The 20,056-nt window shown below is 40.1% G+C and overlaps 4 protein-coding genes and 1 long non-coding RNA gene across 5 annotated transcripts; 3 read left to right on the top strand and 2 right to left on the bottom strand.

The window, feature by feature from the left end:
* The first annotated feature begins 875 nt into the window (after positions 1-875).
* On the top strand, positions 876-3,109 carry LOC137802862 (leukotriene B4 receptor 1-like). The gene is made up of 4 exons (XM_068601030.1): positions 876-1,454; positions 2,208-2,408; positions 2,513-2,556; positions 2,848-3,109. The coding sequence occupies exons 1-4, from the start codon at positions 876-878 to the stop codon at positions 3,107-3,109; spliced, it is 1,086 nt and encodes a 361-aa protein (XP_068457131.1).
* A 3,155-nt stretch (positions 3,110-6,264) lies between these two features.
* LOC137782077 (leukotriene B4 receptor 1-like) lies at positions 6,265-8,552 on the top strand. Its single transcript, XM_068571172.1, has 4 exons — positions 6,265-6,840; positions 7,160-7,360; positions 7,466-7,509; positions 8,049-8,552. Exons 1-4 carry the CDS (start codon positions 6,265-6,267, stop codon positions 8,308-8,310), a joined length of 1,083 nt encoding a protein of 360 aa, XP_068427273.1. The 3' UTR covers positions 8,311-8,552.
* Positions 8,553-9,476: 924 nt separating this feature from the next.
* Positions 9,477-10,847, bottom strand: LOC137782078 (uncharacterized). Its single transcript, XR_011077245.1, has 3 exons — positions 10,782-10,847; positions 10,161-10,196; positions 9,477-9,656 (listed from the first exon to the last, which is right to left on the bottom strand). It is a non-coding gene; the product is annotated as an uncharacterized lncRNA (long non-coding RNA).
* An 836-nt stretch (positions 10,848-11,683) lies between these two features.
* sdr39u1 (short chain dehydrogenase/reductase family 39U, member 1) lies at positions 11,684-15,063 on the top strand. Its single transcript, XM_068571608.1, has 6 exons — positions 11,684-11,795; positions 12,322-12,428; positions 12,557-12,639; positions 13,104-13,225; positions 13,347-13,499; positions 14,035-15,063. The coding sequence occupies exons 1-6, from the start codon at positions 11,780-11,782 to the stop codon at positions 14,460-14,462; spliced, it is 909 nt and encodes a 302-aa protein (XP_068427709.1). The 5' UTR covers positions 11,684-11,779; the 3' UTR covers positions 14,463-15,063.
* mettl17 (methyltransferase like 17) lies at positions 15,038-19,756 on the bottom strand. Its single transcript, XM_068571607.1, has 14 exons — positions 19,602-19,756; positions 18,785-18,920; positions 18,555-18,704; positions 18,368-18,455; positions 17,894-17,975; positions 17,362-17,435; positions 17,179-17,273; positions 17,026-17,096; positions 16,763-16,870; positions 16,579-16,647; positions 16,434-16,484; positions 16,251-16,343; positions 15,849-16,045; positions 15,038-15,279 (listed from the first exon to the last, which is right to left on the bottom strand). The coding sequence occupies exons 1-14, from the start codon at positions 19,668-19,670 to the stop codon at positions 15,174-15,176; spliced, it is 1,389 nt and encodes a 462-aa protein (XP_068427708.1). The 5' UTR covers positions 19,671-19,756; the 3' UTR covers positions 15,038-15,173.
* Between the last annotated feature and the right edge of the window lie 300 nt (positions 19,757-20,056).

Genomic DNA, 20,056 nt, shown 5'->3' with positions numbered 1-20,056 from the left:
TAGGTGTTCTCAGAAAGTGAACAAAATCAGACCTCCAACAAATCTGAAAAAGGGTAAAGTGAAGGAGCCAACACAGTGCTTTTATTCATTTGTACTATTTTTGACAATTCATAGATAAACTCACGTGGACCAGCAAAGATCTCTACCTCTGCTCCAGTAACACCTAATCATCCAGTCGTGATAAACAGACGGCTGAAAGATTGAATAAAGTCTTGCTACACAATACAAGAAAGTCTTTTTGCCATACTTCAGTCATTAGAAATGTAACCACAAGTTTGTGTGTAGAATTGTTTTGGACAAAAAGAAAATTCTCCTATACAAAGATAAGATATGTATACAAAAAGCTGTGTAGGTAAACACTAATACTGATAACTCAATGAATACAAACACAAGTTGAATTAAAGCATATGTATATGCAAATAGCAGTCATTGCACACAACCCTTTGCAATGTAAATACTGTCAGCCTCCTTCCTATACTTTAAAGCTCCAGTGTGTGTATGTTTAAGGGGTCGACTACTCAATTATTATTATTATATTATTCGCAATAAACATGTGGTTCATTGTGTAATTTCGAAAAAATACACTTGCTATTAAATAAACAGCGCCATATTAGGATGAAAACGCGTCACAGACATCAATGACGAACTCACTCTGGCACACAAACAGCGGTTCTCTGGTTGAAAGTCCTGTGTTTGTTAGACCTATACAATACACCTCTCCTCCCACCCGGCGTGTATTTATACCACCTCATCATCCTCTCTGAGTGTCTGAGTGTTGATACCTGAAAGCCTGGCGTGTCTCATGTGATGCTGAAGGAATGTTTATTTAGGTTCTAACTTCGTCTCTCGCCCTCAGGATTAAAACTCCTTCCAGCATGACCAACTACAGCCTCGCCTTATTAACAATTCACAACAACACAGAAAACCTCGAAAGTGACAGCGTCGTGAGCAATGACTTCTCCACGACCTTGGGTGCCCTCATCCTCGGCTTGGTCTTCCTCTTGGGCGTCCCCGGTAACCTCTTCATCGTCTGGAGCATCCTGGCTCGCACCCGCCGACTCTCGGTCACCACCCTCCTCATCCTCAACCTGGCGTGTGCCGACGGCTGCCTCATGGTCCTCACCATCTTCTTCATCATCTACCTGGCCAAGCAGTCGTGGGTCTTTGGTGACGCCATGTGCAAAGGCGTGTTCTACCTGTGCAACACCAACATGTACGCCTCCATCTTCCTGATCACGCTGATGAGCGTGCACAGGCTGGTGGCCGTGGTGTTTCACAGGAGGATGTCCTCCCTGATCACCAAGAAGATCGTGAGGAGGGTCATCGTGGGAATGTGGGTGTTGGTGATGCTCATCTCCATCCCGTCACTGGTGTTTCGAGACGTCAGAGATGACAAAGACGAGAAGAATAGAACAAGACTGGTGTGTGCGCCCAATCACACGCAGCCTCGACATGTAAGTATTCCAATATTCCTTTTTAGCAGTTTGCTGCAGCACTTAGTGTGCAGGGAGGTTTTTAGAGCTACAATGATTCAAAAACTCAAATAACTAAAAATGCATATTTGTTTTACTTTACTGCCATCAACACACATGAATAGATAAATAAATATTACAAAACAAAGTCACTTCATGATTGACATACGTGCACATGTAGATGGAATAACACCGTACAGATTTATAAAACATTTACACATCTAGCTCTACATTTAACTTATGACGTTATAAAAAGAAAACAAGGGTGAGTGTAGTTCAGTGTAAGAGTTATATACAGTTTGCATGTCATTACTAAAAGGTATTTTCAGGTTGTAAGATGTGTTTGCATTATAACAAGATAGAATAACATAACACTGATACATTCTTTCCCTGGCGTCGCACAACTACATTTCTTTAACACCTAAAAGAAATATACATCAGAAGAATAAAGTATAAGAACTCCAGCTAAGGTGAAAATGTATCATTTTAAATTAAACGTTCTAGAAGGATTATTTTAAATCCAACCCAGAGACAAGGGTTTCACTTATTTCTCCACCAAAAAAACCCTTTAGAACGATAAATACTGATGACTGTCATCAGGTTTATCTTTGACTTATGAATCAACAGATGCTGCATATTGTTTTTGCTTCACCTTGTTTTGACTTTTCCAGTCATGTCTACCCAAACACATGCAATCATTTCAATGGTGTGTGTTTTGCGTGCTCCTGTGTGCAGGTGAGGTTCCAGTACGCCCTTGAGACGGTCTCTGGATTCATCCTCCCGTACGCCATCATCATCACCAGCTACGTCCTCATCCTGAGGCGTCTGAGGCAGACCAAGTTCCGCCGGACGGTCCGCAGCGAGAAACTCATCCTGGCTATCGTGGTGACGTTTGGCATTTTCTGGCTGCCGTACCATGTGATCAACATGATGGAGGTGAGTGAGGGCGTGTTTGCGGTATTATCACATCATTTATGTTCATGACTTTGAAGCAACGATCTGATCTTTTGAATGAACACCGAGTATGTTTTGCTCCAAAGGTGGCGACTCAGTGGTACAAATCAGATTCACACAGAAAAGAAATGTGAGTAACAAAGTATTTTTACACACTCTCAAACTGAATTATTTTCATTGGCATATTTTTTGTGTTATTTATTATTAATTTATATATGTATTTATTGAGCAATAGCACTATATCATAAGTTGATTGTCTATTTGTGCCTCTTTGTAGTTGCTTTGTGTCTTGTCCGGTTACTTTGTAGACATGTTGTCTCCTTTGAATCTATTTATAGTCGTATTGTGTTTCTCTGGAGTTGATTTCAGTGACATTTTGCAGGTGAATCTAAAAGTGATCTAAAAGGTTGTTTTTCTGCAGATTGATCAATATCACCAAATCCAGTCGGGCAGTGACTTCGGCTTTCGCCTTCATCAGCAGCTGTGCCAATCCCATCCTCTACACCTTCGCTGGGAAGTCCTACATCAAGGAGAACGGCTTCGCCTTCATGGCTCGGCTCTTTGAGGGCACGTCAATGGACCAAACAGGGACCAAAAGGAAAAAAGACACCATGGGACTCAGTAGTGTTGACCCTGCAAACGGATCGGAACCAGGAAGTACTATGTTACAAAACGGGACATGAGCATTGAATGAACTTTGTGCATGAATGAAAGCGCTCAGTGGAAATCTGTAAAAACATATGGGTGGAGATTTGGGTAGGTTGTGTTGAATGAAACACAAGTTTGACTGGTACACAGCTGTGCAAGGACAAGACATGTTGTGGTTTGTACCTGCCCTGTAAACCAGAGCTGTAAATACTTTTTTTACATTTTTATTTAACATTTTGTCAGTTCTTAGTGTACATGGGGAGCAATTTGATTGCAAGAAAAAAAAGCACATTAACAGATAACTCTTTATATCAATAAACTAAAACATATAGTAAAGTTAAATATTTGCTGACTACATTTTACAAACCATTAAATGTGTACTGGAAATTGCATTTGTGAATATGTATTGCATCATAAACACCCTGAATACACCAGCTTGAGACCAATGTGTAAACTGATCCACTAGTGAAATACTTTGAAAGGTAGAGAATCGTTTCCTCTGACGTGTCTGACCTGGACACTGCTGCATCATCAAAAAACTCCATGTTTTAAATTGCTTTTTATATAATTTATACACACTGAAGCCAGTTCTCTTCTGTATTGGGCACCGTCTAATAAAACCTTTACACATGTCTCCAGGACATTTTACAGTCTGTCAACTCTGCACGGTCTCAATGTTTCACCTTCATCATCTATCATGATGCAGTGAGTAATTTAAAATGATTGCTTTTACAATACATGGATTTCAGAGAGTGTAAAAATGTTTACTTAAACGTGTTAATTTCCCATAAAAATGCTACAATATGCCAATAGGGCGTCACGCAGTCCCGCCTTCATAACTGTCACTAAAGTAACTTTGCCCCATTTCCCATTTTTTTTACATGTAATGTTAATAAACTAATATATTTCCTTGTTTGTACATACACTTCATTGATTAAGAGTATCTAGTCTGCCAGTATGTTAGCTAGCATACTGGCAGTATACTTACAACTCAGTTGTAAGTAGACCAATCCAGGTAATAATCAATAAATTTGTACCAGCAAACTGAGAAGCATGTCATCACCTAGCAGTTGCTAAACATTACACAATAGTTTCTACATACAAGTCACTGCTAGCTAGCTAGCCAGCTAGATACCCATAAACAATCATCTACAATATGTTAGTTCTATTGCAGTATTAAAACATGTTTATGAAGCACATGTTAAGCGTTAGTGCATCATTTATTAGTCTTTAATGACTAGTTTGCAATATATATTACCTAATTGGTTTGCACTATATATAGCTTAATTTACAATTTGGGAATCCATCATTTATAAAGTATGAAAACCCAATCATGAAATGCAAAACAGTCAAGAATATAACATTTATAACTGTGTTTAGGAATTGCACACTAATGATTTAATAATGAGTGGAACAATGCTTTCTAAATGATGAATGCATGTTTACCCATGCTTTTGTGCTAAATAGTGTGGAGGTATTAGAAAGTGTGATCGATGTTTCCATTATTCAGCCCACACTGATTTTAACGTGGTGGAGAAAATAATAAAAACACCTACCAGCTCCAAATTAAGCCTAAACCCTATAAAACAGTTAAGACAAAATATATTCCCTTTTAAGTTAAAATTCATGGCAGGACTGTTGCATTTGACAACATTAGTTCATAATGAATTGGCACTTAAGTGCACAATTATCCTCTTCCTAAAACTCAATTTACATTAAGATGAAGGCCTGTCGGAGGTATACGTGAACTTTGTGAATTTGTATCGGTGTGTGTGTGTGTGAAGGACACACCTCTCTCAGCACAACATGTTGCAACCTGTAAGCCTGGATGTGATTCAGTTTATTATGGACCGAGCTCACAGGGAGCGTCACAAGAGGGAAACACTGTCAGACAGATCGGAGCGCAGCAGTGGGATAATATAATCTGACATTTATCACAAGCAGACATTGCATCCTGGGAAGGTCAGTCACTCTTGAAAGTTAAGTAGAAAATACTTGATTTTGGGGAATTCTTAATGACATTTTCCATTAATCTCTCCCTCTCTCTTACTCTTGCTGTCTTGATTGTTTACACGTTGCAGATTTATTACAAACCTATAAATCATTGCTTTAAAACTTTGGAAAGCAAAAAAAACGTCGCTTTTTCTTTATTGACAAACAGAGTCGAGATTTGATGTATTCTCTCGCAAACATTAACAGTTTTAGTTTGTATTTTTAAAGTAAATTCCATCTGTTTTATTAGTTTCTCCATCACAGTACATTCATATCATATGTCTGCTGCAACATTAGATTATAATTTGCAGATGTTTGTGTTTTTACCAGATCTGATAGACATCATGGTTTTCCGGGGGTTGGAACGGCTTGATTTTGCAAAGATCTTGTCACTCCTTTCTGTATAAATTGCGTGTGCTAATAGTGAGGGATGGTCGGAGACACATCATCAGTGTTTTACCTAAAAGGTCAACCCTCTGTGACCTCTGCACTGCAGATTACTAGTTTCCATGTGACAGAACAGTGAGAAAGAATGATACAAGACCAGTAAACAAATATGAGAGTGTGTGAAAGAGTGTTGAAATACTGGTCTTCTGTGATGCACTAACAGACTGTAATACTACTAATTAATGTTTGGCGTGCTTGAGCACGCTGAGTTTGATCCAAACTGTTACCACAGGACCTGATATTTTATAGTCTGCGTCACGGTGGCAGCCATTCTCTGGTTCTGGAAACAGCTCGTGTGCCTAAGGGTGAAGTGAAAATCACCAACACTTTTTGTTCATATAATTTCTATCACATCTATTTCCTTTTCTTACTATTTATGTCAATTATTTACAGTTAGAACATTTCTCTAGAAAGAGGAAGTTCTTTTGTTTCCAGTTGTTCCTGTTCCTGTGAGTCACGCAGCGTCCGTCTGCCTCCCACAGGCGTGTCGACATATTGCGTGTAGACGGTTTTATCTGACGTTATCAAAGACGCCCTGGAAGCCGATAATTGAAAAGTGCAATAATAATTTTCAAAAAGTGTGTATACGTTTAAGGGGGGTCTACCAATAGGTAGAATAATACCTCATCACCTTCTCTGAGTGTCTGAGTGTTGATACTTGAAAGCCTGGCATGTCTCATATGATGCTAAAGGAATGTTTATTTAGGTTCTAACTTCATGTCTCGTCCTCAGGATCAAAACTCCTTCCAGCATGACAAACTCCAGCCTCGTCTTATTAACAACTTTCAATCACATTGACTCCGAAAGTGACAGCGTCGTAAGCAATGACGTCACCTCGACCTTGGGTGCCATCATCCTAAGCTTGGTCTTCCTCTTGGGCGTCCCCGGTAACCTCTTCATCGTCTGGAGCATCCTGGCTCGCATCCGCCGACTCTCGGTCACCACCCTCCTCATCCTCAACCTGGCGTTTGCCGACGGCTGCCTCATGGTCCTCACCATCTTCTTCATCATCTACCTGGCCAAGCAGTCGTGGGTCTTTGGTGACGCCATGTGCAAAGGCCTGTTCTACCTGTGCAACATCAACATGTACGCCTCCATCTTCCTGATCACGCTGATGAGCGTGCACAGGCTGGTGGCCGTGGTGTTTCACAGGAGGATGTCCTCCCTGATCACCATGAAGATCGTGAGGAGGGTCATCGTAGGAATGTGGGTGTTGGTGATGCTCCTCTCTTTCCCCGCACTGGTGTTTCGGGTTATCACAGAGGACATAGGCGAGAAGAATACAACAAGCCTGGTGTGTGCGCCCCATCACACGCAGCCTCGACATGTAAGTAGACCTGGGCTGTTTTTACAAATGATTTTCAGTATCCGGTATTAATCTGATTATTTTCTTGGCAAATTCATTTATCGTTTGGCCAAAGTCCAATATTTAGATTTAGCTCAGTTTTTGGTCTCCACTAACTGCTGAAAGCAGTTCTCTTTGGCTGCTAAATGCTCCAAAAACATTCAGAAAGACATATACTGACTTATGAATGAGCAGATTAAGCATATTGTTTTTGCTCCACCTTGTTTTATATTTCCAGTCATGTCTACTGAAACATGTCCAATTATTTCTGTGGTGTGTTTTGCGTCCTCTTGTGTGGCAGGTTTTCATCCAGTACGTCCTTGAGACGGTCTCTGGATTCATCCTCCCGTACGCCATCATCATCACCAGCTACGTCCTCATCCTGAGGCGTCTGAGGCAGACCAAGTTCCGCCGGTCGGTCCGCAGCGAGAAACTCATCCTGGCTATCGTGGTGACGTTTGGCATTTTCTGGCTGCCGTACCATGTGATCAACATGATGGAGGTGAGTGAGGGCGTGTTCGCGGTATCGTCACGTGATTTATATTCATGACTTTGAAGCAACGATCTGATCTTTTGAATGAACACCGAGTGTGTTTTTGGTCCATAGGTGGCGGCTCAGTGGTTCGATTCGGATTCACCCAGAAAAAAGACGTGAGTAACAAAATATTTTTAACACACTCTCTTTTTTGTATTATTTAATATTACAGTACAGTATATATATATATTTATTTAGCAATAATCTAAAAAACACAAAAATAGTTCAAAATAATATTTGACAGATATCTTTACTATACTATGACTCATTTACAGCTGATATAGTCTGTCTGGTCTAGTTATGAATTTTTTTAATCAGTGTGTCTCCGTTGTTTAGTGTCTCTTTGTGTCTCTTTGTGCCTCTTTGTAGTTGTTTCGTGTCTCTTTGTGGTCACTTTGTATCTTTGTAAACGTTTCCTGACTCTTTAAAGTTGTTTTGTGTCTGTGCGGTTACTTTGTAGACATTTTGTCTCAAATAGATATTAATCTATTTTTGGTCATTTTGTGTCTCTGTCGCCTGGTGGGCTTGTCCAGTAATCCGTTTATTGATAAAATTTATATTTCATCATTTAAAAGCTCTCAAGGATTTTTACCAAAACATCAAATGTATTTATTCTTACGTTTTTCTTGTGCTCTAAAATGTTGTTTTTCTGCAGATTGATCAAAATCATTAAATCCAGTCGGGCAGTGAGTTTGAGTTTCTCCTTCATCAGCAGCTGTGCCAATCCCATCCTCTACACCTTCGCCGGGAAGTCCTACATCAAGCAGAACGGCTTCACCTTCATTGCTCGGTTCTTTGAGGGCACGTCAACGGACCAAACAGGGAACAAAAAGAGTAAAGACGCTGTGGGACTGACTGATGTTGCCCCTGCAGACGGATCGGAACCAAGAAGTACTAAGTCACCAAACGGGACATGAGCATTGAATGAACTTTGAACTGGTGGAGATTTGAGTAAGTTGTGTTGAAAGAAAAACAAAATTGACTGGTCGACAGCTGTGCAAAGACATGTTATGGTTTGGTATGATTGAAGTCTATCAGTAACAAGGAAGAAACAAGACATACTGGCAATTTTAATTTAACAGTCAGGAGGCTCAGTATTGTGGGGAAGAACCATAAACAGCCACAACAGCCCGGCTCCTCCTTATACTGGTCACCAGCCTCGTGGACACTGCTGTGGGACAGCATTCCTCCCCTCAAGCGGGATCTGTCTCCAGCCAGCCAACATGGTCGTGTTGGTCACTCTAGCACGAACTGCATACCCAAGCCGATCAAGTGTTTAACTCGGTTGAAGTCAGGTGCAAAGGCTCCTAAACACTGGAGGTCGTCTCTGATAAAAACCTTTGTGGGGACGAACGCTGACATCTTGAAGGGTGGAGTTCGGTCCCATACTGTGGAGCAATGGGATCGCTACTGGTTGCAGAATGTCATCTATATACATCTCTCGGCATTAAGATTGCCTCCTCTAAGAAACATCAAGTCAATAGCAAGAGCAAAATGAGCTGTTCGGCATTGGCAGAGAAGATTTGACTCCTACAACCCACATAATCAGCTGTGCTGCTCATCCCACAAATGGGGAATTGTAATAAATGGAAATTAACAGGCTTTAAAACTGTATTGCAAGGGAAGCATTGTTACAATAGAGAAACACTAAAGTGATGTTTTTTAGTCCAAGTATTGCATTATAAACACCCTGAATACACTAGCTTGAGAGCAATGCGTTGACATTTTACAGACCTTCAACTGCAGTCTTCATGCTTCACCTTCATAATCCATGATGCAATGAGTAGTTTAAAAATACATGGATCTCAGATATTGTGAACATTTCAACTTACACTTCATAATTTGACCATTTTAGATAAAATGCTACATTAAATAAAAAGCTAAGTGTAAAGAGCTTGTAGAATAGATTTATGCCGATAGGACATGCCGTCCGGCCTCATACCGCCATGAAAGTAACGTTGACCCATTTCATGGTCATAAACTGCTGATGAACTTGTGCATATTCTGTGCCCTTAATCAACCTCCAGATCACAGAGTAAAACAAAGACAATACAGTTTCACAAATTTAGCTTTATTTGCCAGTAAATTTCAATGTTTATACATACAGTATTACAAAATTATATTAAGTAAAGATGATCTTAGAAATATGCATTGATGATATAGAGACTATATAATTGAAGTCAGCAAACCATTTAAAAAAAACAAAAAAAAAACCTTTATGAATAAAGTTCCAGCTGTGGATGTTCATGCAGCTTTCCTTTACCTGTCAAGACAAAAAGGTGAATTAATTAACAGTTGAAACGTGTCGATTTAACAATTCGAGGCTTCCAATAGTGGTGCTCAGGAATTGCAAACACCTCATTTAGATTAGAGACTACGGCGACATTCAGACAAAGCCTCCAGACTGAGATTAATCTGTAGAAACCGATTGGAAAAGCACTGAGATGCTCCAAACGTGACGAGTCACAAAATTTACTTTTATACATCCACAAAATGGAACTTGTAATACAATAGGCATCCTCACTAGTATCCGTTCAGTCAAACCCATCAGTGCAGTAAAAGAGTAATCATGAGTTTCAGGTGAAACACGGACTGCAAATCATCATAAAGGTTTGACAGTATTATGCAGAACAAACAATTTAAACAAAATATAGAGCTCATTTATAAGTTAGTGCTTTAATAGACTGCATTAATTTACTTGCATGCACCTAATAAACTGATTGGATGTGGTAAAAGTGTAGACTCATCTGTCCCATCACATACTGACCTTATCAAGAGGCGTCCAGTCCAGGCTCTTGAGATCCTAAAAAACGAGAAACTCGAAGTTAGTCTCGACTTTTAATACAATAAGCATCTTCACCAGCATCTTTTTGGTCAAACCCATCAGTGCAGTGAAAGAGTAATCATGAGTATCATGTGAAACACGGACTCACAGGCAAATCATCATCAAGGGTTGACGTTATAATGCAGAAAGGTCGTTTTAAATACACATTTATAAATTAGGCGAGAATTTATGGTAAGACTGTTACATTCGTTTATAATTTGACAGTTCAGTGCACTATTATACTACTAAAAAACTCACTTTACATTAGGATTAAGGACAGTCAGGTGCACACGTGAAGGAATTTGTTAAATTATAAGACATTAAATAGTCATGCGGGTTTATTAAGATCTCAATTAAGGAATTTCAATAAAAACAGCATCAATTTGAGCTATAATTTGTCACGTAACGGCCAAACTGGGCTCATTACGCAGAGGCCATGCGGTCTGTGAAGCCACAATGCGAACACACGAGTATTAGTGCGGAAATAACCGCAACACACAGCCACGAGCGAACACGCAAACGACACATAAACAAACTCATCTGATACAAAGCGTGAACATTTACCGTGAAAGGAGCTTGGCGCGTTGGTTTCCGTCTCTCTGCGGCAGCTGGTACGACCTGCTTCACTGCACCGCGGAAGAGAGAGTGGTAACGAAGCTGAGGCTCAATTTATCTGCTTAGCAAAACCACGTGCTTGCTGTGAGGAAACAGGATGCTTCCGGGTCTGGGAAAAAGCAAACGAGAGCCAGTATTATTAAAACCACATGTTTACTAAATTATTAACAGCATATTCTCTTGAATGCATGTGTAGCACATATCATTATTTGAATTACATTTTTGTTTGACTAAAATGTATTAACAAACAAATATATGCTTGTTATATGAAAATGTCCCATTAAAATGATTATGTTTACACAAAAAAAGAAAGATGTATTGTCACATTTAAAGATTGTAGAACACAAGATATTTACCACACACATATATACTTATTTTACCGTGAAGTTGTAATAGTGATGTATGTATGTGTTTGATTTTAACGGACCCTTATTAACCCACATATTTACTTTGACAAGCTAATTAATTGTTCCAGCACTTTAGAGCTATAGATCAAAGCAAATAATAATATCAATAATCTAACAATGTTTGCACTCACCGGATGGTATCTCACTCTCGTATTGGTGTGTAAACTGTGTCACGGAACCTATTTATGTTAGATTGTTTGAGTCAAACTTCAATTAATTACACTTTATACAACAGCTTACAATTATTATTAACGTATAAACATGCCATCCACCCACGTGACTTACTAAAGTCACTCACGTTTGTTTTAGTAGGTAAATACAAACATATAGATGTATTTAATAATATAATTTAATGGTATTTGTTCTTATAAAACAGTGCTATTTTAAACTACAAAATGACGTTAACGCCTTTCTACGGAACTTCTGTTGGTCCAAAAAGGCGAGAAACCACTCACTGACATCGCTCAGATTGGTTTATTCGTTGTAACCTGCGCCAACGTTCAGCTATTTATTTCAACATTGGACGGTAATATCACATCAATGAGAGTCTTAATAGGTACGTACGTGTATGTATTTATATGAATATATATTGGCTATCAGTTCGGAAAGGTCATTGTGTCATAACGCCACCAGCTAGCTAACGTTAGCTGCTATCGTTGACATACCTACATTGAACAGAGACCATAGACATTGAGTTGACAACTTATCTAGCGTGACGTGTGCATTAGGTTCGTCCAGACAATAACCGTTAAGCGTGCCAGCTATAAGAATAAACATAGAAAACGTTCATTGAGTTTTTTTCTTCATTGTTATCTATTAAAGCTAAGTTTGCAGAAGTCCTGTTTTGTAAGCATGTATAGTACGCATGCGCAGTGCGCACCATTCTGACTCCTGAGACAATCATAAATTGATTGCATCTGTTACACGGAATTGAATACATCACAATCAATAATATATATCAGTAAAAAAAATAGTGCAAATTTCTCCGAAACTGTTATAACTGGGAAGTGAATATAGATCCAGTGTGCATCATCAGTTCTTCTGTTATTACGAGCACTTTGTCTACTTTATCTAATTTGTAGGAGGAGGATCTGGCTTTGTGGGTCGTGAGCTGACTCGACTGCTCAGAGTCAAAGGACATGAGGTCACGGTGATATCTCGCCAGCCGGGTCCAGGGAAGATAACATGGGTATGACCTCATTTCTCACCATGGAGCTTCTGATTCATACCAGCATTTATTTGGTTTAATGTCTATTTTTTCCCTTCCACAATATCCAGAGACCTTTATAAACTTGTTTAATCTCTGTGCTTCTGCAGGGTGAGTTGGAGTCTAATGGCCTCCCACCATGTGAGGGTGCCGTCAACTTGGCTGGAGAGAATCTCATGAACCCACTACGATGGTGAGTAATTCATAAACAGACCATACAACTACAATACATGCAGCCACTCTCTTTCTTCAAGTAGGACATTTCCCCACTGCAAGATAATCTAATATCTATATGGTCCAAATGTTTGTAAACACTGTTCAAAACATTTTTTTCGGGAGGTCATTTCATTTTGAATGTGAAAATACCCCCATGCTTTTTTAAGAGTAGGTGCTCATATAGCTGCAGATTTAAGTCTATAGCTTTAGAATAAGATGCTCAACAATCACACATGGCTGTGATGTTCAGGTGTCTTCATCCTTTGCGCCAAGTACTCTGTTTTGGCCTGTTCAGTTGATTAAAATGCATGTGACGTCTTGTCTAGATAGATTAAAACCAAATATAATAGGCCCGTAATAACAAAGCTTTTGTGGATTTGTTGCCTGCGGTTTTACATGTAGCTTAATCTCCACTTGATACATTTTTATTTGTGGTTTCAGGTGGAATGAAAGCTATAAAAAGGATTTGTTCTCCAGTCGCATTGACACTACAAAATCTATGGCTCAAGCCATTGCTGCCTCCTCCAGTCCTCCTCACTCCTGGGTTATAGTATCAGGTGTAGGTAAGTCTCTCCCTAGTAACACAACTTAAGAATAAAACTTCCGATTTCCTATTTAGTCAGACCAGGCTAACTCAAAGCTAATATAAACAGTGACGTTCACTCTTTGCTTTTTGATCCGCAGCTTGCTACAAGCCCAGTATGACGGCCGAGTATACAGAAGACAGTGAATGGACTCCGTTTGACATTCTCTCCAAACTTGTGAAAGAGTGGGAGGCCTCGGCACTTCTTCCTGAGAATGTGACAAAAAACACTAAACAAGTCGTCATCAGGTCTGGTAGGTACAAACCCATTGCAAGTTAGAGTAGAAAATCCACTTAATTTAGAGCCCAAGAAACATATAGTGCAGTATTGGGAAGTTGTCATGTTCTATTCTTCTATTCATTATTCTAAGTTGTACTTAGAATAATCATGAGTAAATCTTTTTTGGATGGAGCACTTTGGAAAATAGTTAATGATTTGTTTGTAAATTTGATATTACTTGTATGTCTTTCTAAATCAGACATTTATTTTATGACACATTTACTTGCAGGATAACAGGTGGTCAGTGTAAGTTTAGGTTTATTGTAGTTCTTACTAAAGAGTTCCTGAATCTTGCCCAGTGCTATCTTAAACATAGATTCTTCACTTTAAATATACACTCAACACTTTAACAGACTGGTTTTAACCTACTCTTAATTTGTTTATCATGTGTTTTATGCTCAAAGTATGTCTCTTACTATTACACTGTGTTGATTGTCACGCACCAATCACCAAGCCAAATTCCTTTTATGTGCCAACGCACTTGATTAATTCCTCTCTCCTTCCACCAGGGGCAGTATTGGGCCGCGACGGTGGCGCCATGAAGCAAATGCTGCTCCCCTTCTGGCTCGGCCTGGGGGGCACTCTGGGGTCGGGGAAACAGCCGTTTCCCTGGATCCACGTCTCAGATCTGGCGGGCATCATCGCCCACGCCTTGGAGTCCCCCGCCGCCACCCCCTCGCCTTCGCCGCAAGTGTTCAACGGGGTCGCCCCGGCACTGAACACCAACCTGGAGTTCACGAAAGAACTGGGCCGGATCATGAGGAGGCCCACCATCTTTCCCGTGCCGGGCTTCGTCATGAACACCTTTATGGGCTCTGAGAGGGCCGTGGTTCTCACGCAGGGCCAGAACGTCATACCAAAGAGGACTCAAGAGGCCGGATTTGAGTACAAGTACCCGGACTTGACCTCGGCCCTGAAAGAGATCGTTGGGAGTTAACATATGTTGAAAGAATGTGTGCCGACGGAAGTCTTTCTGTAGTTGTGTGTTCATATTTACTGGATCAGAAGACTTTTAACAATAATAAGATGGCTCAAATCAATCATTGAGCAAGAACTCCAGATCATAAAAAGGTCTGACGACTGCTTGGAAAGTGTTTTTCATATTACATAAGTTCAGAGTTTCTTCATGCAGAGCATTGAATAGAGAAACCTAGACCCAAAAGACAAATACAAGTGGGATAAATCCCTGCGTACATTTAGTGCACACTGGGATCATCGCAACCTTTTTTCTTGGCTGACCACAGTTGTTTTATTGTTTCCTGTTCAGCTGCTTTTGCTCTTTTCTTTCACATAAACTCAAAAGCAAGCAGAGACGCAGAAGAAGATGAACTCAGATGTCAGATCTGTGAGCTGCAGTCTGGATAAACGGGGCAGTAGGGCTGCAAACGAGGGATGATATTTATGATCTTTAACCTGAAGTATGGAAACATGCAGGAGGGAATGTATTTGTTTTATAAATATCACATTACTGTCCACATTGCAGCATACTTGTTACAAGAAATGGACTTTAAATTTGGTGAAGGTGGTGCACAATAAAGCTGGTGAAAGAACTTATGTCATGACTTTTTATTGGAGTAATCACAAGTCGACAAATGAGTCAATTCTAGTGAGGAAACGCAGATCTGTTGTGTTCAACAAAAACAAATCATCACTCTGAATCAGTCCGGTCGTCAACGTCGCCGTCGTCGTCGACTCTCTGAATGATCGGCAGCTGATCTCCCCAGTCGCTGTTCCGGGCACAACGGTACACATCTCTGATCAAAGAAAGTGAAACACAGTTCAGGTAAATGAAGAGGTGCTGTGGTCAGAGACAGATTAGTGAGTGAGCTCAATTCAGTGTCCAATAAAAGCAGCTTTTCTAATTCATGACTACAAGGACTGGGTATCAATAATATTCTGGTAGTCAGAAATGTGTTTGTGACACCATGTAGTGACAAACTGCCAGAGACCAAAAGCAGTCTGGTCGATCTCCTCATTTAGATTAAAATATACCAATTTGGGATAATTTATTTAAGGAAAGGTTTGTCAATCAATACTCAGCCCAAATGGCCTCCAACATAAGGAATATTCATTTTCTTTTGACACTATATATGTATAATCTAATAATACCATTAATAATAAAAAAAAAAAAGTAAAAACAAATACTGCACATGCATTATCAAACAGCTGCTGCAAATATTTCTCATTCACTCCCATTTTTTCTGGAAAAAAATCAAACCGAATCTTCGACTAGGAATCAAAACTGGGAAAACTGACGCTGCCGGCAGTGTGCGTGTGCGTGTGCGTGTGCGTGTGCGTGTGTGTGACGCAGCAGTGCCTTTACCGGCTCTGTTTCCGGGCCGTCACCACCAGGTGTTGCAGGCTTCCGTCAGGGCAGCACATTCGGCAGTGGACGTGTCTGCTTCTGCACAGCACCGGTGCGATCAGCCTGTTCCAGTTCACAGCTTCTTCTTCTGCCTCCGCGGGTTCTGTCCGACTCATGATCAGGTAGCTGAACTTCTCCGTCTGCCGCTCTTTGTGCTGAAAGGATTATTTTTGAGAAATGAGTGGAATCAATCTATGATTTGCTGCCTGTTATTGTATATACAATCAATCTCATTGCATGTACACTTTTGCTTCCTTCTGTTTGTAACTGGTGTAACACAGTTGGGATTTATCCTGTAATTACTTCCTGTAATCAGTACGGTTTACACGGGAAAGCCAGCATGAGACACAGGCTTCTTACCCCCATGAGAGGCAGCGGGTTGTACATCTGCTGGAAGTTGCAGGGCGTTGTGGGTTTAAGGGCCAGTTTAGGACACGGCAGTTTATGAGGACACTGGAGAAAGAAACCAACAGAGACAAGAGGACTGTGACACAACTGGTTGAAAGTATCACATCATAAACCAGCTCTGGGATTCAAACGTACCGGAGCGAACACTGACGCTGGTCTGGCATCGTGGACAATCTTATCTTGTTTCTTGGAGAAAGAGAACAACGTCCAACAATTTACACAACAGCACCAAACACGAGCCCCCTGAGGGGATTTCAAAGTGCCACCTTATCTTAAATACCTCTAATAATGTGGCTCTGGCCTCCATTAGCATCCGATGGCTGTCTTTAGTCCCATTTTCCACTAAAACCTACACACACAAAAAAACAACTCAAAAGTCACGAAATAAGAGATGATTTCTAGTTAAGTTGAAATGTGTACACAAAACGTCCATCTGTCAGTGATGTTGTGTCCTTTCAACCAACCAGGTACGAGCTTGTCTTCCTCCACAGAGTCAACACTGCCTCTTCCCGATCCTTCCCATTTGGAAGCTCCGACAGGGTGAAGGCTGCAGCCACCACATCAAACTGCACCTGGAAGGAGAATCACTGGACGGTCAGCGCTCCTCGTTGTCGAGTTCTCAGTGAAGTCGCTCCAAAAGACAGAAAAAATTGAAGGCTCGAATATATATATTCATACATAAAGTTTTTTTTTCTTTTTTCTGAAATAAAAGCATACAGGGTTTTACCTTAGGAGAGACAGGGAGGAACTGTCTGAAATAGACATGTTTGATGTGAGGTTCAGCTCTTTCCTCGTCACCTGCTCGGCATGAAAAAGACAACACTTAGACTCTCGGATCATCTGATCCAAAAAATGTTACAAAGCATGAAAGCGTTTTCACCTTTGAGAAGTCGTTCTGCCAGCACGTTCATGGGACCGGAGCTGTCCACACACACCATCTCCTTCAGCGTGTCGCCCCAGCACGAATGTGACGCCCTGTGGGAGAAACAGAGACGATCGGCTCTTAGTCTCGTGATTTACATTTGAACGTTCTCAATGTTGCCTCGGTTTCTTTTCCACTAACCAGGCGACTGTTCCCAGCCCCGATCCAAAATCCAGGAGAGTCTTAGGGGCAAAAGAGGGGTCCCTCTTCTTGATCTGAAAGGATAAAACAGACGTTTAGGACAAATGTTTTGGCCCATTAACGCATTAAGGGTCATAATCCTCAGTAATAGTGCCATTTATTTTGTAATTTCTTTCATTCTTATTACTATGAGTATGACAATATGTTTTGTTTGGTGATCTGAGCAGACTGACTTCTTAAAGAGAATATATACTATGGAAAAATATAGTTTTTTTCATGCACTGGTGAAGTTTTTAAGACTGGTGGCAAGCAAACATCCAAAATACTGTTTATTAATGTTTATTTTATGTATTTGTCTCTTTGCATCTGTTTCAGATATTCACCAAAAGATGGCATTCGATAATGCCTCAAGAACTTCTTTGTTATTTTACCTTATTCACCTTTAGCGTCTTTAAAATGTATGTAATTTAACAATTCAGATCTGTAAAGGCTGTTTCCTCTAGCCTGTGATCTCCAGCTCTTTGTTCATTACCTCATGCATAGCTCTCCTCACTGCTGCATAGCCCCCAGCCAGCCGAGCCGCCATGTACACCACCGCTAACTCTTCATCATACCTGAAACAGAGAGTGAGCTGTATAGGAACTCATCCACGCCTCAAACTCAAACAGGAAAAACCACCAACTACTGTTCAAGCTTCAAAATGTGACAGAAGACAGGGCTTCACTTCTGGCTTTGTCAAACAGAAGACCTGTTTTGACATTTTAAATAAGAATACACACGTTTTATAGTGTCAATATAACAACTGGAAAAGAGTCCTTACATCTGTAAAAGCATTAAAATGTTAAATATTGGTCGCTCTGGTTCAAATCAAATTTGTCTTGTCTTTGGTAAAGGATGCCCTTTCTCCATTAGACAGCAGTTAAATTAATTTAGATTATTGCTGAACACACATATAATTAAATATATATTTATATTCAAGAGTGTTCGGATAAAAGCAAGCGTTTACTTCATGGGAGTCCAGTGATATGTAGTTTTTTTGAGCTCTGAAAACACTTTCTTCTTGATGCGGTCTTCAAGCAATTGTTCATCCATATCTGCAAAATAAAGCATATTAGTCTTCAGTTCCTGCATCATATAATGTATTTGCAGTTATTATACCATTACATTGTAGTTTATTTATTTGTGTCACCCACCTTCTCTCTTCTCCATTGCTTTCTCCCAAAGTTCTTTCTCCAGGCTCACAGCTTTCTGCCTCAGAGTCGAATCCTCAACGGCTCTTTTTTTACTCCACAGGTAGTTTGTGAGGCTACGAGAGCGGTCGGTGAGACGAGCCACCGGAGCTCCTGCAGGTGGACAGGTTGAAGAGTCACACCGTGAGGCGACAGAAACATTTGGTTCAAGCCATAATCAGAATTTAACCTACTGTGGATAATCGACCGTGCAGCCGTCTGGAGTTCGTCTGGGAGGCGCAGAGTTTTCAGGTTGGTCACACCTGGATGCTTCTTGTGTGATTCTCCTTTTAGGAAATCTACCTCGGGCTGTGCCGCCGCACTGATTCCCTGAAGATGAGGAATCAAAATAAATGTTTTTTTTAACACCCCCTTAAGCTTTAGTGGGTTAACTGTAATCTCAATGCTTTGGTCTAAATAAAAAACATAAGAATAGACAGACAGGAAATACCATGAGACAATTTTATTTCTGACTTCTTCTCTGATTAATTTACAATCTGAACACATAATAATAGAATAATGGTTGTTGTAAAATGTAATGATAATAGATATACTCTATTTCATTAATGTATTTGTATTAATCATCTATTCAACAACTACTATATGGGAGCATAATTACTCAAAACACCAGAAAAGCCTTTAAATAGATTATGTTGTAGTGTTTTGGAAACTTGTTTGTTCTCTTCGTTATTTGTTGGGTAAATAATACATTATTTAAGCTTTTTGTTTTTGTTTTATATGCAGACTCTGGCAGATTGTAGCAAATACTATATAAAGAAATAAAAGTACATAAGCTCACTCAAAAACTAGGACATTTTACAGAGTATGGAAAAAACTACTGTATTAAAACTGAAGGAGACTGAAGGAATGTGATAAAGACATGCATACGATTATTATCCTTATTCCTATATAAGCCAAACTGTAAAGATAGCTACACTCTTTAATCAGCTTCTCTGTCTGACCTTTATAATAAAGATGCTGCATTCAATGACACTCAAGAGCTACACTCACCCTGCTCATTATCTTCACGACGACCGCCCTCTGACAGAGGACACAAGCGCCGTAGCTCACTAAAGCCATGTCTACAGAGACTCCTTGCGTTTAAATGGTTTTAATTTGAACTTTCATCCACATTTTGACGAGCACGCAGGCACGTTAGGATCTTCTCAAAAGTCCTTCAACAAAATAACTCCGGCTTTCCTTCAGACGGAACCTTTGGTCCCAAAGTTCTGTTCCGCATACTAAAGTCCCATACAGGAGGGCTCACTCTGGCCTCTTTTCTTCTTCGGTACTTTCTCCTAAAAAAAATCATTTTCGTTAGCATTACACGAAAACAATTAAATTAAAGGTTAATTTTGGACTATTTCTTTTGTCCCAAGTTTGTGCTAAAAGTGGAACGTCTGTTGTGTAGAGCGCATGCGTCAATGCTCGTTTTTTGTTTTAACCACAGAGTGAGTCATCTTCAT

The sequence above is a fragment of the Clinocottus analis genome, unplaced genomic scaffold (assembly GCF_023055335.1).
Source record: "Clinocottus analis isolate CAN_PGR_092001 unplaced genomic scaffold, fCliAna1.0.p SCAF_11, whole genome shotgun sequence".
Lineage (NCBI taxonomy): Eukaryota > Metazoa > Chordata > Actinopteri > Perciformes > Cottidae > Clinocottus > Clinocottus analis.
Note: the sequence above shows the minus strand (reverse complement) of the source record. Positions and strands in the feature narration are given on the sequence as shown.

Coding starts and splice junctions, on each gene's coding strand:
- sdr39u1 (XM_068571608.1), top strand. Junction 12,640..13,103: donor CTCATGAACCCACTACGATG/GTGAGTAATTCA, acceptor TTGTGGTTTCAG/GTGGAATGAAAGCTATAAAA. Junction 13,226..13,346: donor GGTTATAGTATCAGGTGTAG/GTAAGTCTCTCC, acceptor TTTGATCCGCAG/CTTGCTACAAGCCCAGTATG.
- mettl17 (XM_068571607.1), bottom strand. CDS start 19,670: ATGGCTTTAGTGAGCTACGGCGCTTGTGTCCTCTGTCAGAGGGCGGTC. Junction 17,436..17,893: donor TGAGGAGAGCTATGCATGAG/GTAATGAACAAA, acceptor TTATCCTTTCAG/ATCAAGAAGAGGGACCCCTC. Junction 17,274..17,361: donor GGGCTGGGAACAGTCGCCTG/GTTAGTGGAAAA, acceptor TTTCTCCCACAG/GGCGTCACATTCGTGCTGGG.
- LOC137802862 (XM_068601030.1), top strand. CDS start 876: ATGACCAACTACAGCCTCGCCTTATTAACAATTCACAACAACACAGAA. Junction 2,409..2,512: donor ATGTGATCAACATGATGGAG/GTGAGTGAGGGC, acceptor TTTGCTCCAAAG/GTGGCGACTCAGTGGTACAA. Junction 2,557..2,847: donor GATTCACACAGAAAAGAAAT/GTGAGTAACAAA, acceptor GTTTTTCTGCAG/ATTGATCAATATCACCAAAT.
- LOC137782077 (XM_068571172.1), top strand. CDS start 6,265: ATGACAAACTCCAGCCTCGTCTTATTAACAACTTTCAATCACATTGAC. Junction 6,841..7,159: donor ATCACACGCAGCCTCGACAT/GTAAGTAGACCT, acceptor CTTGTGTGGCAG/GTTTTCATCCAGTACGTCCT. Junction 7,361..7,465: donor ATGTGATCAACATGATGGAG/GTGAGTGAGGGC, acceptor TTTGGTCCATAG/GTGGCGGCTCAGTGGTTCGA.